General features: G+C 39.4%; 1 protein-coding gene across 6 annotated transcripts in view; it reads left to right on the top strand.

The window, feature by feature from the left end:
- STAM (signal transducing adaptor molecule) overlaps nucleotides 1-20,333 on the top strand; it is an 82,926-nt gene that overhangs the window by 44,796 nt on the left and 17,797 nt on the right. For 5 of the 6 annotated variants that reach the window (XM_008148831.3, XM_054725927.1, XM_054725913.1 and 2 more), the window contains 7 exons: nucleotides 74-149; nucleotides 231-326; nucleotides 4,686-4,832; nucleotides 10,280-10,370; nucleotides 12,102-12,294; nucleotides 16,056-16,150; nucleotides 19,608-19,699. In XM_008148831.3, the coding sequence (XP_008147053.2) occupies nucleotides 74-149; nucleotides 231-326; nucleotides 4,686-4,832; nucleotides 10,280-10,370; nucleotides 12,102-12,294; nucleotides 16,056-16,150; nucleotides 19,608-19,699 (790 nt within the window). The remainder of the gene's footprint in view (nucleotides 1-73; nucleotides 150-230; nucleotides 327-4,685; nucleotides 4,833-10,279; nucleotides 10,371-12,101; nucleotides 12,295-16,055; nucleotides 16,151-19,607; nucleotides 19,700-20,333) is intronic. The other variant, XM_054725932.1, reaches the window with a different exon arrangement.

The following is a 20,333-nucleotide window of genomic DNA, read 5'->3' as shown; positions in this document are numbered from 1 at the left end:
CCTATTGCCTATTATAGTTGGGGGGCGGGGGCTGATGTACTACTAATTGAGTGTTACATTTCTCATTTTTTAGACCTAAAGATTGTCTTCGGTCTATTATGAGGAGGGTGAACCATAAAGATCCTCATGTTGCTATGCAAGCTCTGACTGTGAGTGATTTGATTTTAGGTTCTATCACAAAATTACCTGCTGAAATTGAGCCCTTTTAACTTTGGAATTTATGTTTTTAGCTTCTAGGAGCATGTGTGTCAAACTGTGGCAAAATTTTTCACTTAGAAGTATGTTCCAGAGATTTTGCTAGTGAAGTAAGCAACGTATTAAACAAGGTAAGGAACATTATTCCCAGAAATGAATTAAGATGGTGATTTTTCTTTATGTATTTTATTGTTCAGTTCCTCACATTTTAAATCAGCGGTTGCCAACCTTTCAGACCTCACGGACCACCGGTTGGCAACCACTGCTCCAAAGGTTTCCTTAAACCAGTGGTCGCCAACCTTTCGGACCTCAGGGCCACCAGTGGTCTGCGGACCACCGGTTGGCGAGAGCTGTTTTAAATCACAAAGGACTAGTCTGTCTCCTTTTTTAAAAAAAACAAACCACCACAAAACAAAAAACTCTTTCTAGGCTATTTTCTATCCAGTATATAAGTAGATATTATGTTTTGCTGAAGAGACTACACATTTATAATTTCGAGAGTTTTTTTTCCCAGCCAAATTAGAGTATATTGAACCTCTTTTCTTTATCATTCCTTTCATCTGGTGAGTAAATATGTGTATTTCTCTGATTAAATAATACCAGTCAGTTTTTGGCACAGTTGTTTTAAACCACAGAATAATTTTGTAGCCACAGAATTGTTTCCTCAATGTAGAATTGTTCAGAAGTATTCCCAAAATATAGCACTGTTGAGTTTCATCTTTATATAAATAAGGCCACTACTTGACCATCATAGGATTAGAATACTATACATTTACTTAATGAGTATAGAATAAAGAATTCAAATTCTGAAATTTAAGGACTTTAAAAAATGTAAGTTACTAAGTAATATGTGAGTTTTCCCAGTAAAAATTTGTGCATTCTAAAGGGAATTATTTCTGGCTTTTTGGAGGGTGGGGGTAGGGGATGCATTATACATCAAGAAAGAATTTTTTTAATGATTCTATAATATTAAAAGGGAAAATGCCTTTTAAAAAATATATTTTTGTATTGATTTTACAGAGAGGAAGGGAAAGGGGTAGAGAGATAGAAACATCGATGAGAGAGAAATATTGATTGTCTGCTTACTGAATGCCCCCCCCCCCCAACTGGGGATCGCACCCACAACCTGGGCATATGCCCTGACCATGTACCCTGACTGGAAGCTAACCATGACCTCTTGGTTCATGGGCTCATGTTCAACCACTGAGACATGCTGGCCAGGGAAAAATGCCGTTTTTTGGAAAAATAAGTTTTTTTAGGTTTTTGTAGAAAACAGTACAGAAACGAGATAAGAAATGTAAAATTCTGAACTTTTCAAACATGATTACATAAAAATATTTTGCCTGTTCTGCTTTATTAAGTTGTATTTAGATATTTTCTACTAATTAATAACTATTCTTTTTTCTTTTTTAATCCTCACCTGAGGATATGTTTTTATTGATTTTTAGAGAGAGAGGAGTGGGGGTGGGGAGAGAAAGAGAAAGAAACTTCAATGTGAGAGAAAAACATCAATCGATTGGTGCGTATGAGCCCTGACTGGGGATCAAACCTGCAGCCTAGGTATGTGTCCTGACCAGGAATCAAACCCGCAAACTTTTGATGTATGGGACCACACTCTAACTGAGCCTTCTGGCCAGGGCAGGAACCGCTCTTATAATGTCCTGAATATCCATCAAAATGTATCACTGTTTATAAAGAGACTATAATGTTTTCCATAGTTCAATTGAAGATGTACTCAAACTTGTACTTAGTAGAATGAACAAATATTTTGAAAACCAAACAGCAACATATAAGAGAAAGGACTTCTCTTTATTTTTCCAGTGTTTTATTTATTTTTTAGTAAGAGAAAATTTATTCGAAAATCACAGATAGAAGAAGTAATTTGTAGAAGAAATGGGCTTAAGAACACACTGAACTTCCAAGCAAAATAGAGACACACTCAAGAGGAAGAGCAAGCAGACAGCTTCAGTGGGGTGAGGAAAGGGGGGTTGGTGGAGGATGGAGGGATTGAGCAAAAAAGGGAAAAAAAGATGCCGAAACCAGTTTGGCTCAGTGGATAGAGCGTCGGCCTGCGGACTCAAGGGTCCCAGGTTCGATTCCGGTCAAGGGCATGTACCTTGGTTGCGGGCACATCCCCAGTAGGGGGTGTGCAGGAGGCAGCTGATCGATGTTTCTCTCTCATCGATGTTTCTAACTCTCTATCCCTTTCTCTTCCTCTCTGTAAAAAATCAGTAAAATATATTTAAAAAAGAAAGAAAAGAGAGAGGGAAGTCATGGACATGGACAACACTGTGGTGATGGGTGCAGGGTGGAGGTGGAAGAGGGCATAGGGCATAGAGGGGATAAATGGGGATAGAAAAAATAAAATCCTATATAATAAAGATGTAGTATGCAAATGGTCATTACACTGTGAAGTGTAACGACCAACCATGTAACGACTGGATCACGGATCAGCAGGTGGGTGGGGCAGCGAGCTACAAGTGGGCAGAGGAGAGCTACAGGAGGGGGCAGGGCGGCAAGCTATGAGGGGAGGCGGGGGTCGGGGGGAGCTACAGGAGGGCAGAGCAATGGGTGGAGAGCTACTGGAGGGCGGTAGCGAGCTACTGGCGCACGTATTCGTGCGCAGAGGTACTAGTAAATAAATAACAAAACATAGAAACAAGTTATAGAGACAAAGGAAGGGCCCTTGGAGCTTAGAAGTGAGGAAGGTAAAGGTGAGGCACCTGAGGGGAAGAGGGGAAAGGGGAAAGCGCAGGCATGCTCCTGGGAGAGCCCCAAATGTTTTTGAATGAACGTATTGGTTTTATACTTTAGGTCAGTGGTTCTCAATCTTCCTAATGCTGTGACCCTTTAATACAGTTCCTTATGTTGTAGTGACCCCCAACCATAAAATTATTTTCATTGCTACTTCATAACTGTAATTTTGCTACTGTTAGGAATCGTAATGTAAATATCTGATATGCAGGATGTCTTAGGCAACCCCTGTGAAAGGGTCGCTCGACCCCCAAAGGGGTCGCGACCCACAGGTTGAGAACTGCTGCTTTAGGTGAAGTATTATTTTGAAGAAATAAAGTTTCCAGGGATAATGACATGCAGTGGACCTCAAATCAGACCTTAAATATTTAAGCAGCTTGAAAAAAAAACATGTAAAATGCACATTAAAAGTCAGAAATTATGAATAAAGGAAGTGCACCATTTAATTGTTTCTAAATTATTTTTATAATGTTGATCTACAAAAAAACAAAACAAACTATCTTCCTGCTGTACAAAGTTTTATTAATTTTAAAATACTCTGACAAGTTCTGTCTTTCTGACCTCTAAAATAAGTATTACCGTATTTAATCTGTTTGAATTTGATATGAGATATTTATGAAGGTATCTTGTTTTTTCATAGTGTGAAAATACAAAGAGTTTATTTTTAAATGTATTTTTATTGATTTTAGAGAGGAAGTGAGAGGGAGAGAGAGATAGAAACATCAATGATGAGAGAGAATCTTTGATCGGCTACTTCCTGCATGCCCCACACTGGGGATGGAGCCCTCAACCCAGGCATGTGCCCTGACTGAGAATCAAACCAGGACCTCCTGGTTCATAGTCAATGTTCAACCATTGCCGGCTGGGCAAAATTAGTTTATCTATAATAATAAAAGCGTAATGTGCAAATCGACCGAACGGCCGAACAGTGGCACGACCGACTGTCCAGACGACCACACTGTGACACCCACTGATGCCAGGCCAGCCAAGGCGGGTGCAATGCGATTGGTCGGGGGCCCGGCCATCGCCCCATGATCCTCCCACAGAGGGAGGCCCAGGCCACTGACTGGCAGGCTGTGGCGGGTGGGCGGGGCCTCCCTCTGCGGGGTCGAGATCAATCACCCCAAAGAGGGAGGCCCAGGCCACCGGCTGGCAGGGTGATCAATCAGGGGGCTCCGAGATTGCCCCAAAGAGGGAGGCCCAGGGGTTGTGTGGTGGCGGACACGGGCAGCACCAGGCCAAGGCAGGTGCGGGTGGGGGGGCGGGGCCACGAGGCAGACGGGGCCTCGAGGCAGCTGTGGCTGCACAGGCCTACCCTTGCACGAATTTCATGCATCGGGCCTCTAGTTTTTAATAACCAACTATAGTTTCTTATGTATTGTCTATAGCTAGGGGTAATTTGTTTTCTCTTTTTCTTTTTTGGTTTCTTTTTGCAAGGGGTAATTTATGATTTAAAAAGAGAATTACAACACTTTAGAATTCTTATATTTAAGATATCTATATTAAATAATTGGCCAGAAATTAGTGTACTTTTTAGTAGTTTTTATGGTATGAAAAACTTTAATGAAAACATTCACCATACAAAAATTAAATAGCAAAACCATTCAAAATGACATACAATTCAAACAGATTTGGCTTACTGATAATTCTCTATCAACTGATTATTTCCAGATACATTTCTCTATCAACTGACTATTTCCAGATAAAATCTTATTAATTATTTTCTTTATTTTTAGGGTCATCCTAAAGTGTGTGAAAAATTAAAGGCCCTTATGGTTGAATGGACAGATGAATTTAAGAATGATCCACAGCTCAGTCTAATATCGGCAATGATTAAGAACCTTAAAGAACAAGGAGTTACATTCCCAGCTATTGGCTCTCAGGTATTTTGTAAAGTTGTATGTGTGCTACAGTGTTTTTCTAAAGTAGCCATATTTATTTGAACTTTTCACCCCTCCAAACCCAGGTAGCTTTTATTACTTCGAAGGATTTTTTGTTAATAATAATTTGCATTTCGAGGTGCCATAAAAAATAGGGTGGAATATTAATGTGTTCCAACTTCCACTTACCCACTGTTTCTCCTTCTTTATAAATGAATTTGCGGTAACATTTGCAAGTAAATTTTTTAAAAATTTAGTTCTAATATAGACAAAATTACTTTATTACATCAAGTAAGTCTTGTTAAATGCTCTTAATGCTGTCATCAAAAATAGGGATATCCTTAAAATTAAAGATGAGTTTAGAGGTTCTTTTGATTATGAAATTTATGAATACCTGTATAAAAAGTGGGAAAGAGATATAAAGGAGTCAATGGGAAGAGAAGCACATAAAGCATTTCTTCCCTTAATAAAACCTGACCAGTGGCTTCATCCTTTTCCTTTCTCCTAATAAATATGACTGGCTGAAAGGCTTAACTTTCCTTTTCAAAAAATTATGTAATGAGACAGATGTCTAATTAATGTCATATAAAAAATGAAAGGGGCCCAGCTGGGTGGCTCAGTTGGTTGGAGTGTTGTCTGGTACACTAAAGTTTGTGGGCTTGATTCCCAGTCAGAGCAGATATCTAGGTTGTGGGTGCATTCCCCACAGGAGGCAACCAATCTCTCTCTCTCTCTCTCTCTCTCTCTCTCTCTCTCTCTCTCTCTCTCAAATCAATAAACCTATCCTCAAGTGAAGATTAAGAAAGAAAGGGTATCTCTTTTATTCTTTTTCTATTCTGGATAACCATCCTTTAGCATGCCCAACTAATCAAAAGGGTTTAAAATGTATGGATTGGTAAAATGTAATGAGTGATACAAAAGCATGAGCAGAAAATCTCAGCTGTCAAGGATTCAAGTTTGGGGTTTTGACCACTTCAGGGAATCATGAACTGATTCATCCAGACTTATCTAGACTTTCTCCAAGGCACTTCTAGTTTATCTGTGTACTCTTGAACTGTAAAAAAACATACACAGAAATATACTTAGGAGAGTAAGGAAGGGAGGATATTTTGCTTAAAAAAATTTGCCTTTTGAATAGTTTTACAATGTAAATTATATCTTTTAGAAGTATTCATGACTGACAGCTGGCTTTTACTACTCTCAGAATAATTTCTAAAACTATAATTACAGAATAATTTTATGCAGAATAATCCAAGAGTCTTATAAGTTTCTTGACAACAGAAGCAATGTTTAATAATCAAAGTAGACTCACTACAGAGAACCAAAGTCTAGATGCTTAACGGAATTGCAATTTCTATGCATCAAGAACCTATTCTAGAGCTTGTTACTCAAAATTTGGTTCATTGACCATCATCATCATCATCATCAGGTTGTTATAAATGCAGCATCTATGGATTTATTATTTTCATTTTATCAGGGTCCTGGATGATTCTGTGTACACATTGAAGTTTGAGAAGCACTGCTCTCAAATACAGCTTTCAGTGCAAGTGAAAATTGCGTATCTGTCCACAAAGGGACTTGTTTCTATAAGACAGTGGTTCTCAACCTTTCTAATGCCGCAACCCTTTAATACAGTTCCTCATATCGTGGTGACCCCCAACCATAAAATTATTTTCGTTGCTATTTCATAACTGTAATTTTGCTACTGTTATGAATCGTAATGTAAATATCTGTGTTTTCCGATGGTCTTAGGCGACCCTGCTAGCGGTTCTCAACCTGTGGGTCGCAACCCACAGGTTGAGAGCCGCTGCTGTAGAGTCTAAGAGACTCTAAGAGTGCTAAGAGAAGGAAGAATTAATGATCTGTTTGATACATAGCATTTTTTGGTTAACCTAGACTCTTAATTGTGGGAACATCTTTAGGGATTCTCTAATCTAATCCCCTCATTTTACAGATGAGGAAACCGAGACCCAGAATGGTTAAGTGACTTGCCCAGGGCCACTTGGGCAAGAGTAGTTGACAGAGCTGGAAGTAGAACACAGGCTTCCTGACTTTCAGTCCAGTGTTCTTTCTACTACACCAGTGGTCAGCAAACTCATTAGTCAACAGAGCCAAATATCAACAGTACAACAATTGAAATTTCTTTTGAGAGCCAAATTTTTTTAACTTAAACTTCTTCTAATGCTACTTCTTCAAAATAGACTCGCCCAGGCTGTGGTATTTTGTGGAAGAGCCACACTCAAGGGGCCAAAGAACTGCAAACTGCGAGCTGCAGTTTGCCGACCACTGTACTACACCATTCTGCCTTCCGTTGATATAGAAGTTAGTGTATATGTGTCTGTTCAGACTAGGCTTCAAAGGACAAGAAGTGGAGTGAACACGGCAGGAGGATTGATTGATTGATTGCCATAGAAGTTAGGTTACTCTCCTGCTCAAAAGATTCAGGACATACATAGATCAGCAACATTCAAGTTAGGAGTTACTTTTCTTCTTTTCATCTAGATGTTACACAATACATGAAACCTAATTTTATTATAGTTGCTATCATTTAGCCACAAGAAATATATAAAATGCATATAAAGTACGATAAGATGAAATAGAATTGTGATTTTTTTATAGTACTTTCTGAAAAGTGTATCATTGAAAACACTGTTTGTAAAGAACTTTATGTTTAATGAAAAAAATGTGTCATCTAGGGAAAAAAGGGAAGATCTGTAATACTTTCAACAATAAAGATAAATTTTTTAACAAGTGTCATCTAGGATCAACTGTAGAAGTACCTCTACATTTTGAAGTCACTTAGTTGTATGTCATCACATTTAGTCAGACTAGATTTTTGTTAGCATTCTTAACAAAAGCCTATGAAAATATAAGGATTTTTAAGTTTATTTTTTACCCAAGTTCAGAAGAAAATAATAAAAATGATAAGAAAAGTTAGACTTTAGTTACCTAACTTATTTTCATGCTGTTGTGATTTTTTTTTTTTTAGTACTAACTTTTGATGTAGAAATGAAAGTAATGGTAAACTGCTGCTGTATTTGGCTAGTTAATAATACAAGTGTCATTGCTACACTTAGAACCTGATGAGAGAAAGGAACTTTGAAAATTGTGCAGTTCAGGAGTGCAGGCTTAATGCAGTTTGTTCTGCACTTTCTAATGGACCAATAGAGATTTCTTCACAAAAAATCAACATATTTTTTTTGTGAAATTGACCAGATTGTGAAAAATTTTTATATATTATGAAAAAGGTTGCCTCTGACTTTCAGTTTTCAGTTGTATAATGATTAAAACACTGCAACAAGAGATGGATCAGAATTGAAGGTACTTAAAGTTCTATGCAGTGAACTATAAAAAGCTTTTTTGTAATCAGCTTTTCTAAAAATAAATGCCTTGTATATTTGTTTGATATTATAAAATATACTAAGTGAAGAATATATAACTGTGTGTTACTATAGTATTTTGCCTTTCACCTGCTCAACAATCATTGAAAAATTAGAATTCCATTTTTTATTGATTTATCTGGGAATTACTGTATACATTTGTAACTTTTGAAAATCTGTTTTGAGTTAATACTGGATTATTTCATGTAAAATGTAGAAACCTTGCAACAGTGTAGGGTTTATCTACTCCACACTTCAGCATCCTTTATGCTGTAGTCATCTTACATATGACATATATTCTTCTACATACATTATAAATCCCAGGAGGCAATGTTATACTTTTTGTTTAAACTTTGAGGGGCCCCCATTTTATCTGATTTTAGAAGCTACCTGTGTTAATTTAATCCTCTTAATATCCTGTAGTGTATAGGTGATATTATTATTCTCATTTTATAGATAAGGGACTTGAGACACAAAGAGCATGGATTTAGCATTTGATCTCGTGTTTGCCTGACTACCCATTCTCAACTACCCATGTCATAGCACCTTGCTTGAAAGTGTTATTAGAGGAACATGGAGGAGGGAATGCTTTATTAAGAGGCTTAGGGATGTTTCACTGAGAAAGTGATATTTTAGCTGTTTACCCACTGATGAGTTGCAACTCAGCAGGGGAAAAATGTGGGTGGAGTAAACAGAGTTAGAGGGGAGGACATTATAAGTAAAGCAAATGCGTGTCATAGGTGTAGAAATACCAGTATGTGTATCTATAATAATAAAAGGGTAATATGCTAATTAGATTGGACATACTTCTGGACGTCCTTCCGGGCGAAGCGGGGTCAGAGGGAAGCCAGCCCAGGTCCCAGTGCCTGCGGGCAGCCGGGGGGAAGCCAGCCTGGGTCTTGGGTGCCTGCAGGAAGCCGGTTCTGGCAGCCAGGGGGAAGGAAGGCCTACTCTTGCACGAATTTCGTGCATCAGGCCTCTAGTATATGTATACGTATACATATGCGTGTATATATTATCTATACTAATAATAGCCTAGGGCCGTCATAACATAAACGACCAGACGGACAACCGGTCACTAGAAAGTGCATGGAGCACCTCTCGGTCCCTCCCCCATGGCCCACAGGCTCCTATCACAGCAAGGCTGGTGTGAGGCGGGGGGGAGGGGGCGAGGCGGGCGCGGCGAGGTCGTTAGCCTCTCCTGGGGCCGTTCCGGAGGCCTAATGACCTCGCCACTGCTGCTGCAGCTGCGGATCAGGCTCAGAGGCCCGGAAAGAGAGGCAGGGCCTGATCAGCAGCCTCCGTGGCTGCTGGCGAGGCCTGGAGAGACAGAGAGGCAAGGCCTGATTAGCAGCTGCTGTGGATCAGGCCCAGAGATAGGCCTGGAGAGAGAGAGGCAGGGCCTGATCCGCGCTGCTGTAGCTGCTGGCGAGGCCTGGAGAAAGAGAGAGGCGGGGCCTGATCAGCAGCTGCTGCGACTGCTGGCGAGGCCCGGAACCAAATCTGGGTGAACTGCAAGGAGCTAATGGCTGCCTAGGAGGCGGAGCTTTTGACGCTGACTGGCATAGAAACTGACCAGTCAGAACCAAATCTGGGTGAACTGTGAGGAGCCAATGGCTGCCTAGGAGGTGGACCTTTTGACACTGACTAGAATAGAAACCGACCAATCAGAACCAAATTTGGGTGAACTGGGAAGGCAGAACCTAAGGTGGGGGCTGAGGAGGGGTTTTAAGGGCAGCGGCTGTTTGTTGTAAGGCAGTGGTCAGCAAACTGCGGCTTGCGAGCCACATGTGGCTCTTTGGCCCCTTGAGTGTGGCTCTTCCACAAAATACCACAGCCTGGGCGAGTAGATTTTGAAGAAGTGGCATTAGAAGAAGTTTAAGTTTAAAAAATTGGTCTCTCAAAAGAAATTTCAATCATTGTACTGTTGATATTTGGCTCTGTTGACTAATGAGTTTGCCAACCACTGTTTTAGATTGACAAGAAGGATCTTGCACCTTTGTAGATTAGGTGGGGTAGGAGTATTTGAGATTGGTCCTCAAATATTGTGTTCCTTTTTGTGTGTGTTAGGCTGCAGAACAAGCAAAAGCAAGCCCAGCTCTGGTAGCTAAGGATCCTGGTACTGTGACTAACAAAAAAGAAGAAGAAGATTTAGCCAAAGGTATGTTTTTAAGTCCTTGATGGTGGCAAAAAGATGGGTTGCTTACTTAATATTTTTTTCCTGAAATACTTTAAAATAAAAGAAATAGGACTTTACAGCTAAAGCTGAAATCTACTTTGTTTCCCTCAATATCACTTCTTCCTCTTCTCTCCCAAGGCGACTATCATGTATGTCTTATTGATCAGTATTTTTACTACACAATTTACCCATAAATATTCATAAACAGTACCAAATACTTTTTTGTCCAATAAAATATTTTCATAAATACTGTAGGTACCATCTATCTACAACTGTATTTTTTATGCAGCATTTGAAATCTATTCATGTTTAGACATATGTATCAAATTTACTTTTTTAACTGCTGTATAATATTCCAGTGTACTAATAAATGCATACTATAATATATCCTCCTTTTGGTGGACATTTGGGTTTTCTGGTTTTTATTTTTACTGTAATAAATATGCTTCATTGAATATACCTGTATGTGTTCGTGTGTGTGTGTGTGTGTGTGTGTGTGTGTGTGTGTGTGTTTATTTTGTGTGACTAAAAGTGAAGTATTGTTGGCTCATGGGGCAGGCATTTCTTTAATTTTGCTCAATAGTTTTATTTTCTCTTCCATCATCAGTGTATGAAAGCTATTATTATTTTTAACTTCCTGACAGCATTTGGTATTGTCAGTGTTTAAGTTTCATGAATCTGATAGATTCTAAATGATGTCCCATTATTTTAAATTTTATTTCTTTTACTACCAGTGATGTTGAGTCCTTTTTTGTATGCTTATTTGCATTCTGTCTCTTTTTTTATTGAGTGTCTTTTTAAAAAACATAATGATATGTAGAAAGTCTTTATTTTGCATGCTAATCTTTTGCCTATTTTATCTATAGTAGATATCTACTCTTGACTTTGGCTTATACTTTAACTTTGATAATGGTGTGTCTTATCAAACAACTTTTAGTCAAAATTTTTGCTTTTCTGTTATTTTTACTTTTTTATGTCTTAAGTTGTTCTTTTCCTACTCTAACATCCTAAAAGACATATTCCTATATTTTCTTATGATAGTTTTAAAGTTTTATTTTTCTCATTGGGTCTTTCATTGATCTAAAACAGAAGTGGAAAGGAAGAAGGGGTTTGGGTTGATTTGAAAGCAAGGTAATTATTCCCATAGTGATGGCCTATATGGGGAGAGGAGAATGGAGATAGAGGAGACACAGTTGAAATCTATTTTGGGGAATTTGTTAGGTGAGACTTTATTGTAGTTATTTCTAAATTCCAATTCTTAGACTGATTATAAAAGAATTATCTTTGGAGCAGTAAAATACAGGTTCTCAGCAATTAGTAAGTCCCCAATGAGGTTTGAGACTATTCCCCAAGTGATTTTATCATTTCGGGAACTTAGTGTATAGGAATACATTGAAAAGCCAAAAGAAAATATATCTGCAACTAAAATTTTAAAAATGGATCTAAGTTTATGTCTTTTTAATTACCCAGAATTATTTTAATTGTATTGTTCAGTAAAAAATAGTCATCATGCTGTTCAATTTTTTTGTTTATTTTTTTTGAACTTTCAGTTGTGAATGAATGAATAAAATTGATGAAATGATTTTTATTGTCCTAATTTTCAGCTACACTACTGAGAGAAGAATACTTTTTACCTTCAGATATATTTTTGTAATTCTTTGGATTATTGGACGTGTTAACATTTTGGGTCTTTTTAAACCCATTATTTTCTAGCCATTGAGCTGTCCCTGAAGGAACAAAAGCAGCAGTCCACCACCCTTTCCACTTTGTATCCAAGTACATCCAACCTCTTAACTAACCACCAACACGAAGGCAGAAAAGTTCGTGCTATATATGACTTTGAAGCTGCTGAAGATAATGAACTTACTTTTAAAGCTGGAGAAATTATTACTGTTCTTGATGACAGGTGATGGAACTTTCATGTGAAAATATATAACATTACTTCTGTGTTTCATATTACTCCTGTTGGATGCTATCAACAAATGCAATTAAAAAAATACTGATCCAGCTATTTTCTTTGCCTCATGGTTGCTTTGCTTATGTTATACTGGCTGGATTCTTATTTTGTAGCTTAATTTTTTTCTTACCTATTTAATTAGTTTTAATTTCTTCTTGGAGGCTTAGTTTAATCTATTTATTTTTGGTTCCATCTAATAATATAGTTAAATTAGTAAAAAAGTTAAAATTTTAGAAAATATACCAAATATGTGTGTATATATGTATTTGTGAAATTTGTAAGAAATACAGAATATAGTTAGTTTATTATTTAGTGTGTTTGGAACAAATTAATTTTACATGGAATTATATGCATTTACATTAGCATAGGAGAGGTGATTCAGTGCATTTGTCTCTTAATACAGCTTTATGTTTATGAAAATTGTTACTGATAATGAAGTACTAAACTTGGCAAATAAGTGGTTTTAAAAATAAATTCGAATAGGTTTAAGGTTATTTCTATAATCTATATATATAAAAGCGTAATATGCAAATCAACCGGACAGCGGAACAACTGGTTGGCTATGACGTGCACTGACCACCAGGGGATAGACGCTCAATGCAGGAAATGCAGGAGTTGCCCCAGCCCACAGGCCCCGATCACCTGATCAGGGCCTGCTGGTCAACCTCTTGGTCCTTCCCCCTGGCTGGCAGGCTCCGATCGCCCGATGGGGAACAGGGAACCGGGGGTGGGTGGCGGCGGACGTGGGTGGCAACGGGGTCCCGATTGCCCTGCCGGTCACCCCACACACAGAGGGCGGCGGTGGGGAGCGGGGCCGGTTGCTGGCAGCCGGGGAAGATCGGCCCTGATTGCAGGCCAGGCCTAGGGACCCTACCCATGCACGAATTTCGTGGGCTGGGCCTCTAGTACATACTATAATACTAGAGGCCCGGTGCACGAAATTCTTGCCCTCGAGGGTGGGAGGGATCCCTCAGCCTGGCCTGTGCCCTTCTGCAGTCTGGGAGCCCTCGGGGGATGTCCAGCTGCTGGCTTAGACCGGATCCCCGTGGGGAGCTGTCATTCGGACATCCTTAGCGCTGCTGTGGAGGTGGGAGAGGCTCCCATCACTGCTGCTTCACTTGCCAGCCATGAGCCTGGCTTCTGGCTGAGCTGTGCTCCCCCTGTGGGAGCACACTGACCACCATGGGGCAGCTTCTGCATTGAGTGTTTGCCCCCTGGTGGTCAGTGTGTGTCATAGCGATGGGTCATTTCACCATTTGGTTGATTTGCATATTAGCCTTTTATGCCTGCGGGATTGGGCTGAAACTGGCTCTCCGATATCCCCCAAGTGGTCCCGGATTGTGAGATGGCACAGGCCAGGCCGAGGGACCCCACTGGTGCATGATCAAGGCTGGGGAGGGATGTGGGAGTTTGGCCACCCGGGGAGGGACCACGGGAGGGCTCCAGGGCATGTCTGGCCCTTCTCACTCAGTCCCGATTGGCCAGACCCCAGCAGCAAGCTAACCTACCAGTCGAAGCGTCTGCCCCCTGGAGGTCAGTGCACCTCATAGCGACTGGTTGATCAGTTCACTGCCCCCTGGTGGTCAGTGCATGTCATAGTGACTGGTCGACCAGTCAACTATCTGCCCCCTGGTGGTCATTGCACATCATAGTGAGCGGTTGAGCAGCCTTAGCATATCATTAGCATATTACCCTTTGATTGGTTGAGTGGCCAACTGGAAGACCGGACACTTAGCATATTAGGCTTTTATTATATGGAACTAGAGGCTCGGTGCACGAAATTCGTGCACAGGTGTGGGGGGGTGTCCCTCAGCCCAGCCTGAACCCTCTCCAAACCGGGATCCCTCTCATAATCCAGGACTGCTGGCTCCCAACTGCTCGCCTGCCTGCCTTCCTGATTACACCTATAAGCTTCTGCCTGCCAGCCTGATCACCCTCTAACCACTCCCCTGCCAGCCTGATTGATGCCTAACTGCTCCCCTGCAAGCCTGACTGCCCCTAACTGTCCTCCCCTGCAGGCCCGGTCGCCCCCAACTTCCCTCCTTTGCCAGCCTGGTCACCCCTAACTGCCCTACCCTGCAGGCCTGGGTCCCCCCCAGCTGCTCTCCCCTGCAGGCCTGGGTCCCCCCCAACTGCCCTTCCCTGCAGGCCCGGTCACCCCTAACTTCCCTCCTCTGCCAGCCTGGTGACCCCCAACTGCCTTCCTCTGCAGGCCTGGTTACCCCCCCCCCCCCAACTATCCTCCCCTAGAGGCCTGGTCCCCCCAACTGCCCTCCCCTTCAGGCCTGGTCCCTCCAACTGCCCTCCCCTATGGACCTAGTCACCCCCAACTGCTCTCCCCTGCAGGCCTGGGTCCCCCCCAACTGCCCTTCCCTACAGGCCCAGTCGCCCCCAACTTCCCTCCTCTGCCGGCCTGGTCATCCCTAAGTACCCTCCCCTGCAGGCTTGATCGCCCCCAACTGCCATCCCTTGCAGGCCTGGTCCCTCCCAACTGCCCTCCCCTGCTGGACTGATTGCCTACAACTGTCCTCCCCTGCTGGCCATCTTGTGTCCATATGGGGGCAGCCATCTTGTGTGTTGGAGTGATGGTCAATTTGCATATTACTCTTATTAGATAGGATGATTTCTCAATTGGAAAATAATGAAGTTATGTTTGAGCTGTTTTATTGGAAATTGCACAAAACTTTGATCATTCAAAAATATTTATTGAGAGCTTGCTAGCTTTTCTTAGACTAGATACAGATACAGTGAAGATACAGTATGCACCTTAAAATGTGTTCCTTGTGAACGTTTTGTGCTATAAACAGTGTTTCTGTCATATGTGTTTTCCTGTGGGGAAAAATTTGCTGATACGTACTAGATAGAGCACAAGAATGGACATCTTGATTAAGGTCCTGCTATATATATCATACTAGAGGCCCAGTCCATGACATTTGTGCACTCGGGGGAGGTCCCCTCAGCCCGGCCTGCACCCTTTAGCAGTCCGGGAGCTATCAGTCGGACATCCTCTGCGCTGCCGCTTGTGGCTGAGCAGCACTCCCCCTGTGGGAGCGCACTGACCACCAGGGGGCAGCTTCTGCATTGAGCATCTGCCCCCTGGTGGTCAGTGCCCATCATAGCGACTGGTTATTCCACTGTTTGGTCGATTTGCATATGACTAGAGTCCCGATGCATGAAATGCTTGAAAGAGTAGGCCTTCCTTCCCCTGGTTGCCGGCACCGGCTTCCCTCCGGCACCCGGGACCCGGGCTTCCCTCTGGCTGCTGGCAGGCACCCGGGACCTGGTCTTCCCTCACAGCCCCGGCTTCATCCGGAAGGATGGCTTCATCCGGAAGGATGTCTAGTCTAGCATATTACGCTTTTATTATTATAGAAGATTACAAAGGATTCTTACAGTGGAGCCTTCAAACCACCTGAATTTGACAATTCTTAAATATGTGGACCTCTTTTATAAGGGGAGAGTTAGTGCCTTATAGTAAATCTTTTAAGCATTCACCAGCCTTCCAAAAGATAAAGCACTATGTGTTTAATAACTTATTTTTTTTGAGGCCTCATCTCTTATTTATAATAATGATACAGTCATTTCATTCTTCACTGGATTGATGTGCGTTTCAAATCTGGTATTAATGTAAGTTAAACACTATAAAAGGGAAAGATTTATAGAAATAAAAATCTTTATTATAGTCAAATATTCGTTTTTGTTCCTCACAGTGATCCCAACTGGTGGAAAGGTGAAACCCATCAAGGCATGGGGTTATTTCCCTCTAATTTTGTAACTGCAGATCTCACTGCTGAACCAGAAATGAGTAAGTATTTTCCAGTCCGTCAATGGATGATAATCATTAATCCTCTTAATGAAGGCTGAGTAAATTCAACTTTTTGGAGCAGGTACTTTCAAATGGTAAGTGTTTTCAAGGTGTTTATTAAAAATGCAGCTGCCTGGTCAGTAGATTATTTACCATAAATCATCTAAGAATTGCAATCATTTGTCTACCAAGATTATCTTTAGAGAAAGTATTGATTTTTTTCTTTAAAAAAAATTTATATCTACCTATACATATAAATGTGTGTGTGTGTGTGTATGTATTCACACACACATGTATATATGTGATAGTGTAAAAATGCACACTAAAAAGTGTTAATGGAATTTATGCATTATATATTTTCATTATCAGTTGATAAAAGTGTGACAAATGCAGTGTAACCTCAAACAATTCTTCCTTTTCAAAGGTTGAGACCATTTCTCTGTTGTTCTAACCTCAAATTTGGAAGCTGTGGCCTCTAAGCAACAGTAATGGCTTTTCTAAACCTTCCTGTAGATATTCAGAAGCGGCCATAGCTAATCATATAAATAGTTTTTTTCCCCCAAATCTTTGCTGACTAGGAGAAATAAACTAGAAAGTGGGGCTAAAGAGGTAGTGATATTACTGACAGGCATAATAGTTGCAGGAGATGTAACTGGTGGTAGCTTATCAAAATGTTGATAGACAGTTGACTACATTTTTTCATAACACTGTACTTTAATGAATCTTCATAAGGAGGAGTTTGAGTCATCAAGATTGTCATAACCTCCCTTTGTTTAAGGAAACAGTAATATGTTCTAGTCTAGAAAGATTTCTATTAGTGATTGACATTTTTAGAATTTTAAAAGAATTTTTGTATATAAGTTGTAAGCCACAGTTATCTGGCAGAATATCTCATCTCAGCTCATCTGTCTATATAATAACAGGTAGAAGGAATTAATGTTATAAACTGCAAGATGCTTAATTCTTTTTTAGTTTACAAGAATTCTAAGAATGGATTTTTGTCATAGTCATCTTTTTATTTTCAATAGCACCAACTACTAAATACAGACTAGACATATATAAATATTAATGTAATAAATAATATATAAGTGTATATAGAGAGATTTACTTTTCTTTAAAAACATAAGTACACTTAGGTTTTCAAGAGAAGGCTTTCACAACAAACCAGACATTACAGATCTTGAGAAAATAATGCTCTCTCATAGTTATGCCAGGTTGTTTTTTGTCATTTTTATAAACAGATTCCTGATACCTATTTCTTTAATTCTTTTTTTGTTAGAACTAAAAAAAACAAACATGTTGTAGAACCTTGTTTGAATGGCAGTGCATACTGTGCTCACTTTTAACCTGGGCTGAGGGTGGAGGTTTTTTTGTTACTGGGGGTTTGGGTTGTCCTGAATCAATTCTTGGAATGGGTAGAATAGCCTTGAACTTCTGTTCATGATGAGATCCAAGAGCTCATGTAGATCATATAGCCATCTCATCTTTTTTGTCCCATTATATAGCATTGCACTTTAAAATTAGTATTCCAACTCATATGTTTCACTCTGGACCACCTAAAAGAGAAACAGGAGCAGCAGAGCTTATGTAATGTAGTCCTCGAGTTTGGAAGATGAGTGCTAGTGTGATCCTCATAGCCTCATTCTTTATGAGGAAGCACAAACCCACTTAATGTGTCAAATAGAAATACCTGGCCTCCTTAGCTTGTTAGATATTGGTAGACACGGTTAGATATTATGAAAGCACTTTATTTTTTACATATATAAACATTTTATATGTATATTCATACACATATTATACACAATACACATGTGTGTACATAGTAATAGTATTGGTTCCTATGAGAAAAAGCACTGTAAATTTGTGCACGGTCAGCCGGCAGGATGTGAAGTCTACCATGTATCTCTTATGGATAGCAGACAGTACAGTGCTCTCCCAGTTTTCTACTTGTTAATAGCTCAAGATGTAAAAAGCAAAATATGTATAGCATATGTCTCTTTTTTCCTCCATGGAAAATGAAATCAGCTGAAACTTTTTTTGTGTGTAGAATTTTGCATTATGGTGACTTGAATGGGATGAATTAAACTATTTCCATTGTATATGGAATCACATAACAAGGAATATGTAAGTGATGTGACTTACTGTTCTCAGAGTAAAATCATAGGCCAGATTCCAGTTGTGTGGGCTGGTAGAACCAGATAGATTGGCATTCAAATCCAGGCTTTGCCATTTATTAACTTTCACCTATGCAAGAATTTATAATCTTTCTAAGCCCCTGTTAACCTTATTTGTGAAATAGGCCTATCTCATAGGATTGTATTGTAGATTCTTTGGAGGAAATGTAATATGTACTCCATTAAGCACATTTAATAATTTAATAGGTATTTCCCTTACTTAATTCTACCCTTTGCCCACCTCCCTTTCCTCTTGTTTCTTAATATTTTTATGAATACTGATTGGCCACGTGGATACAAAGATGAAAAATTCAGAGAGGAAATTCATTTCTTTTTCTTTTTTTCTTTTTATTAAGTTCAGATAGGAAAGAAGAGGGAGAGAGAGATAGAAACATCAATGGTGAGAGAGAATCATTGATTGGCTGCCTCCTGCACGCTCCCACTGGGAATCGAGCTGCAACCCAGGCATGTGCCCTGACCAGGAATCTCGAACCATAACCTCCTGGTTCATAGGTCAATGCTCAGCCACTGTGCCATGTCAGCCAGGTGGAAATTCATTTCTTTTAAGCTGTATGTGCCTTGATATTCTTTTGGAGAAGGTTAATTGCTATGTTAATCAGATCTTTATATGGTATGTACTAGTTAATATTATATTGATTAGATTTTTAAAGTTTTCTTTATTGAGCAAGAGAAATATGCGTTTCTGGCCAGTGGTTTGTGGATCCCTTAATAATCATTTTTTAATGCAAAGAACAATGTAACTAAAATATATAGGCTGATGTAGTGAAAAATTCAGATCCCTGCCAAGGCTATTTGTAAAATTTTCATTGGCTTGGATGTCGTTCTCTTAGTCAAAAGTCTTTGTGGCATGCTGGAGAACATACAGCTAACTTTCCAATTCATTGCATTGAAATAGCATGGTCTATCAAATGTGATTTTTCTAAATTGCAGAGTTCATTTATGCTATTGTAAAATTTTGCTTTTTTTCACCGATTTACTAAACTCCCTTGTGTAGTAGGTGATTAATCTTTGTTTCAGAAATATACCTCTTATTTTTAGGAATGTGTCTTTTATGGAAAATGTAAAATCTTTAGAAGAGAAAATTAAGAAATCTTGACGAAGTAATATTTAGTCATTATTGCCAAAATCTGCAACCTAATTATTCTTTAAATTGAGTCTCTCAGCTTAAGGGAATATTAAAAAAATTCAAATTCTCTCTTGTAACTTAAAGTGTTCTCAAATAAATGTATTCTAAGGAAAAGGTAATATTGCATGTTTTACAGTAAAAACGGAGAAGAAGACGGTACAATTTAGTGATGATGTTCAGGTAGAAACAATAGAGCCAGAGCCGGAGGAACAAGCCTTTATTGATGAAGTAAGTGATTTCCACCTTGACAGCAGTTCATACTTGGTATTGCAGTTGGAATGTTTTTCTTGTCTTCTTTAAAAGTAATTAATTAATGCATGTGTTGTTTTAGTATAAAAACATAAACAATATAGTCCCATTTTTACCATGTGAGCACATATAGTTATACCTTATTATTTTAAATTTCTGCTTAATATTTTACAGAAAAATGGATATATCATGGTTTTTTAATTCTGTTTTTGGACAGTGAGGTTGTTTTCAGTTTTTTCCTGGTGTTTTTTTTTTGCTATTACAAACACTATTAGGAGATTTTTAAAATATATTTCAAATAATGTATAATTGTTTTATTTTAAAATGTTTGTACTTAATGCTCTGGAAATTATATTCTTGGTAACATTTTAAACTTATGATGAAAAATGAGAAGTTATCTTTAAAATATGTGAAGGGATTAATAAATATTTAGCCTTCTTTTAGGGGAGCCAGAGCAGAAAGTTTGAAGAGTGTTCTTTTACAGAAATAGATTGTAGAAGACTGCTAGGAGCCAAGGCATCCAACTGGATTAGGGAAAGTTAATTAGCTGATTGCATTACATAAGAAATGCATGTAGAGTCAGTTAGGAGTCTCTTTAGAAACCTTATTTCTC

Source organism: Eptesicus fuscus, chromosome 2 (genome assembly GCF_027574615.1).
Source record: "Eptesicus fuscus isolate TK198812 chromosome 2, DD_ASM_mEF_20220401, whole genome shotgun sequence".
NCBI lineage: Eukaryota > Metazoa > Chordata > Mammalia > Chiroptera > Vespertilionidae > Eptesicus > Eptesicus fuscus.
The sequence above is the reverse complement of the archived record's forward strand: the minus strand, read 5'-3'. Positions and strand labels throughout refer to the sequence as shown.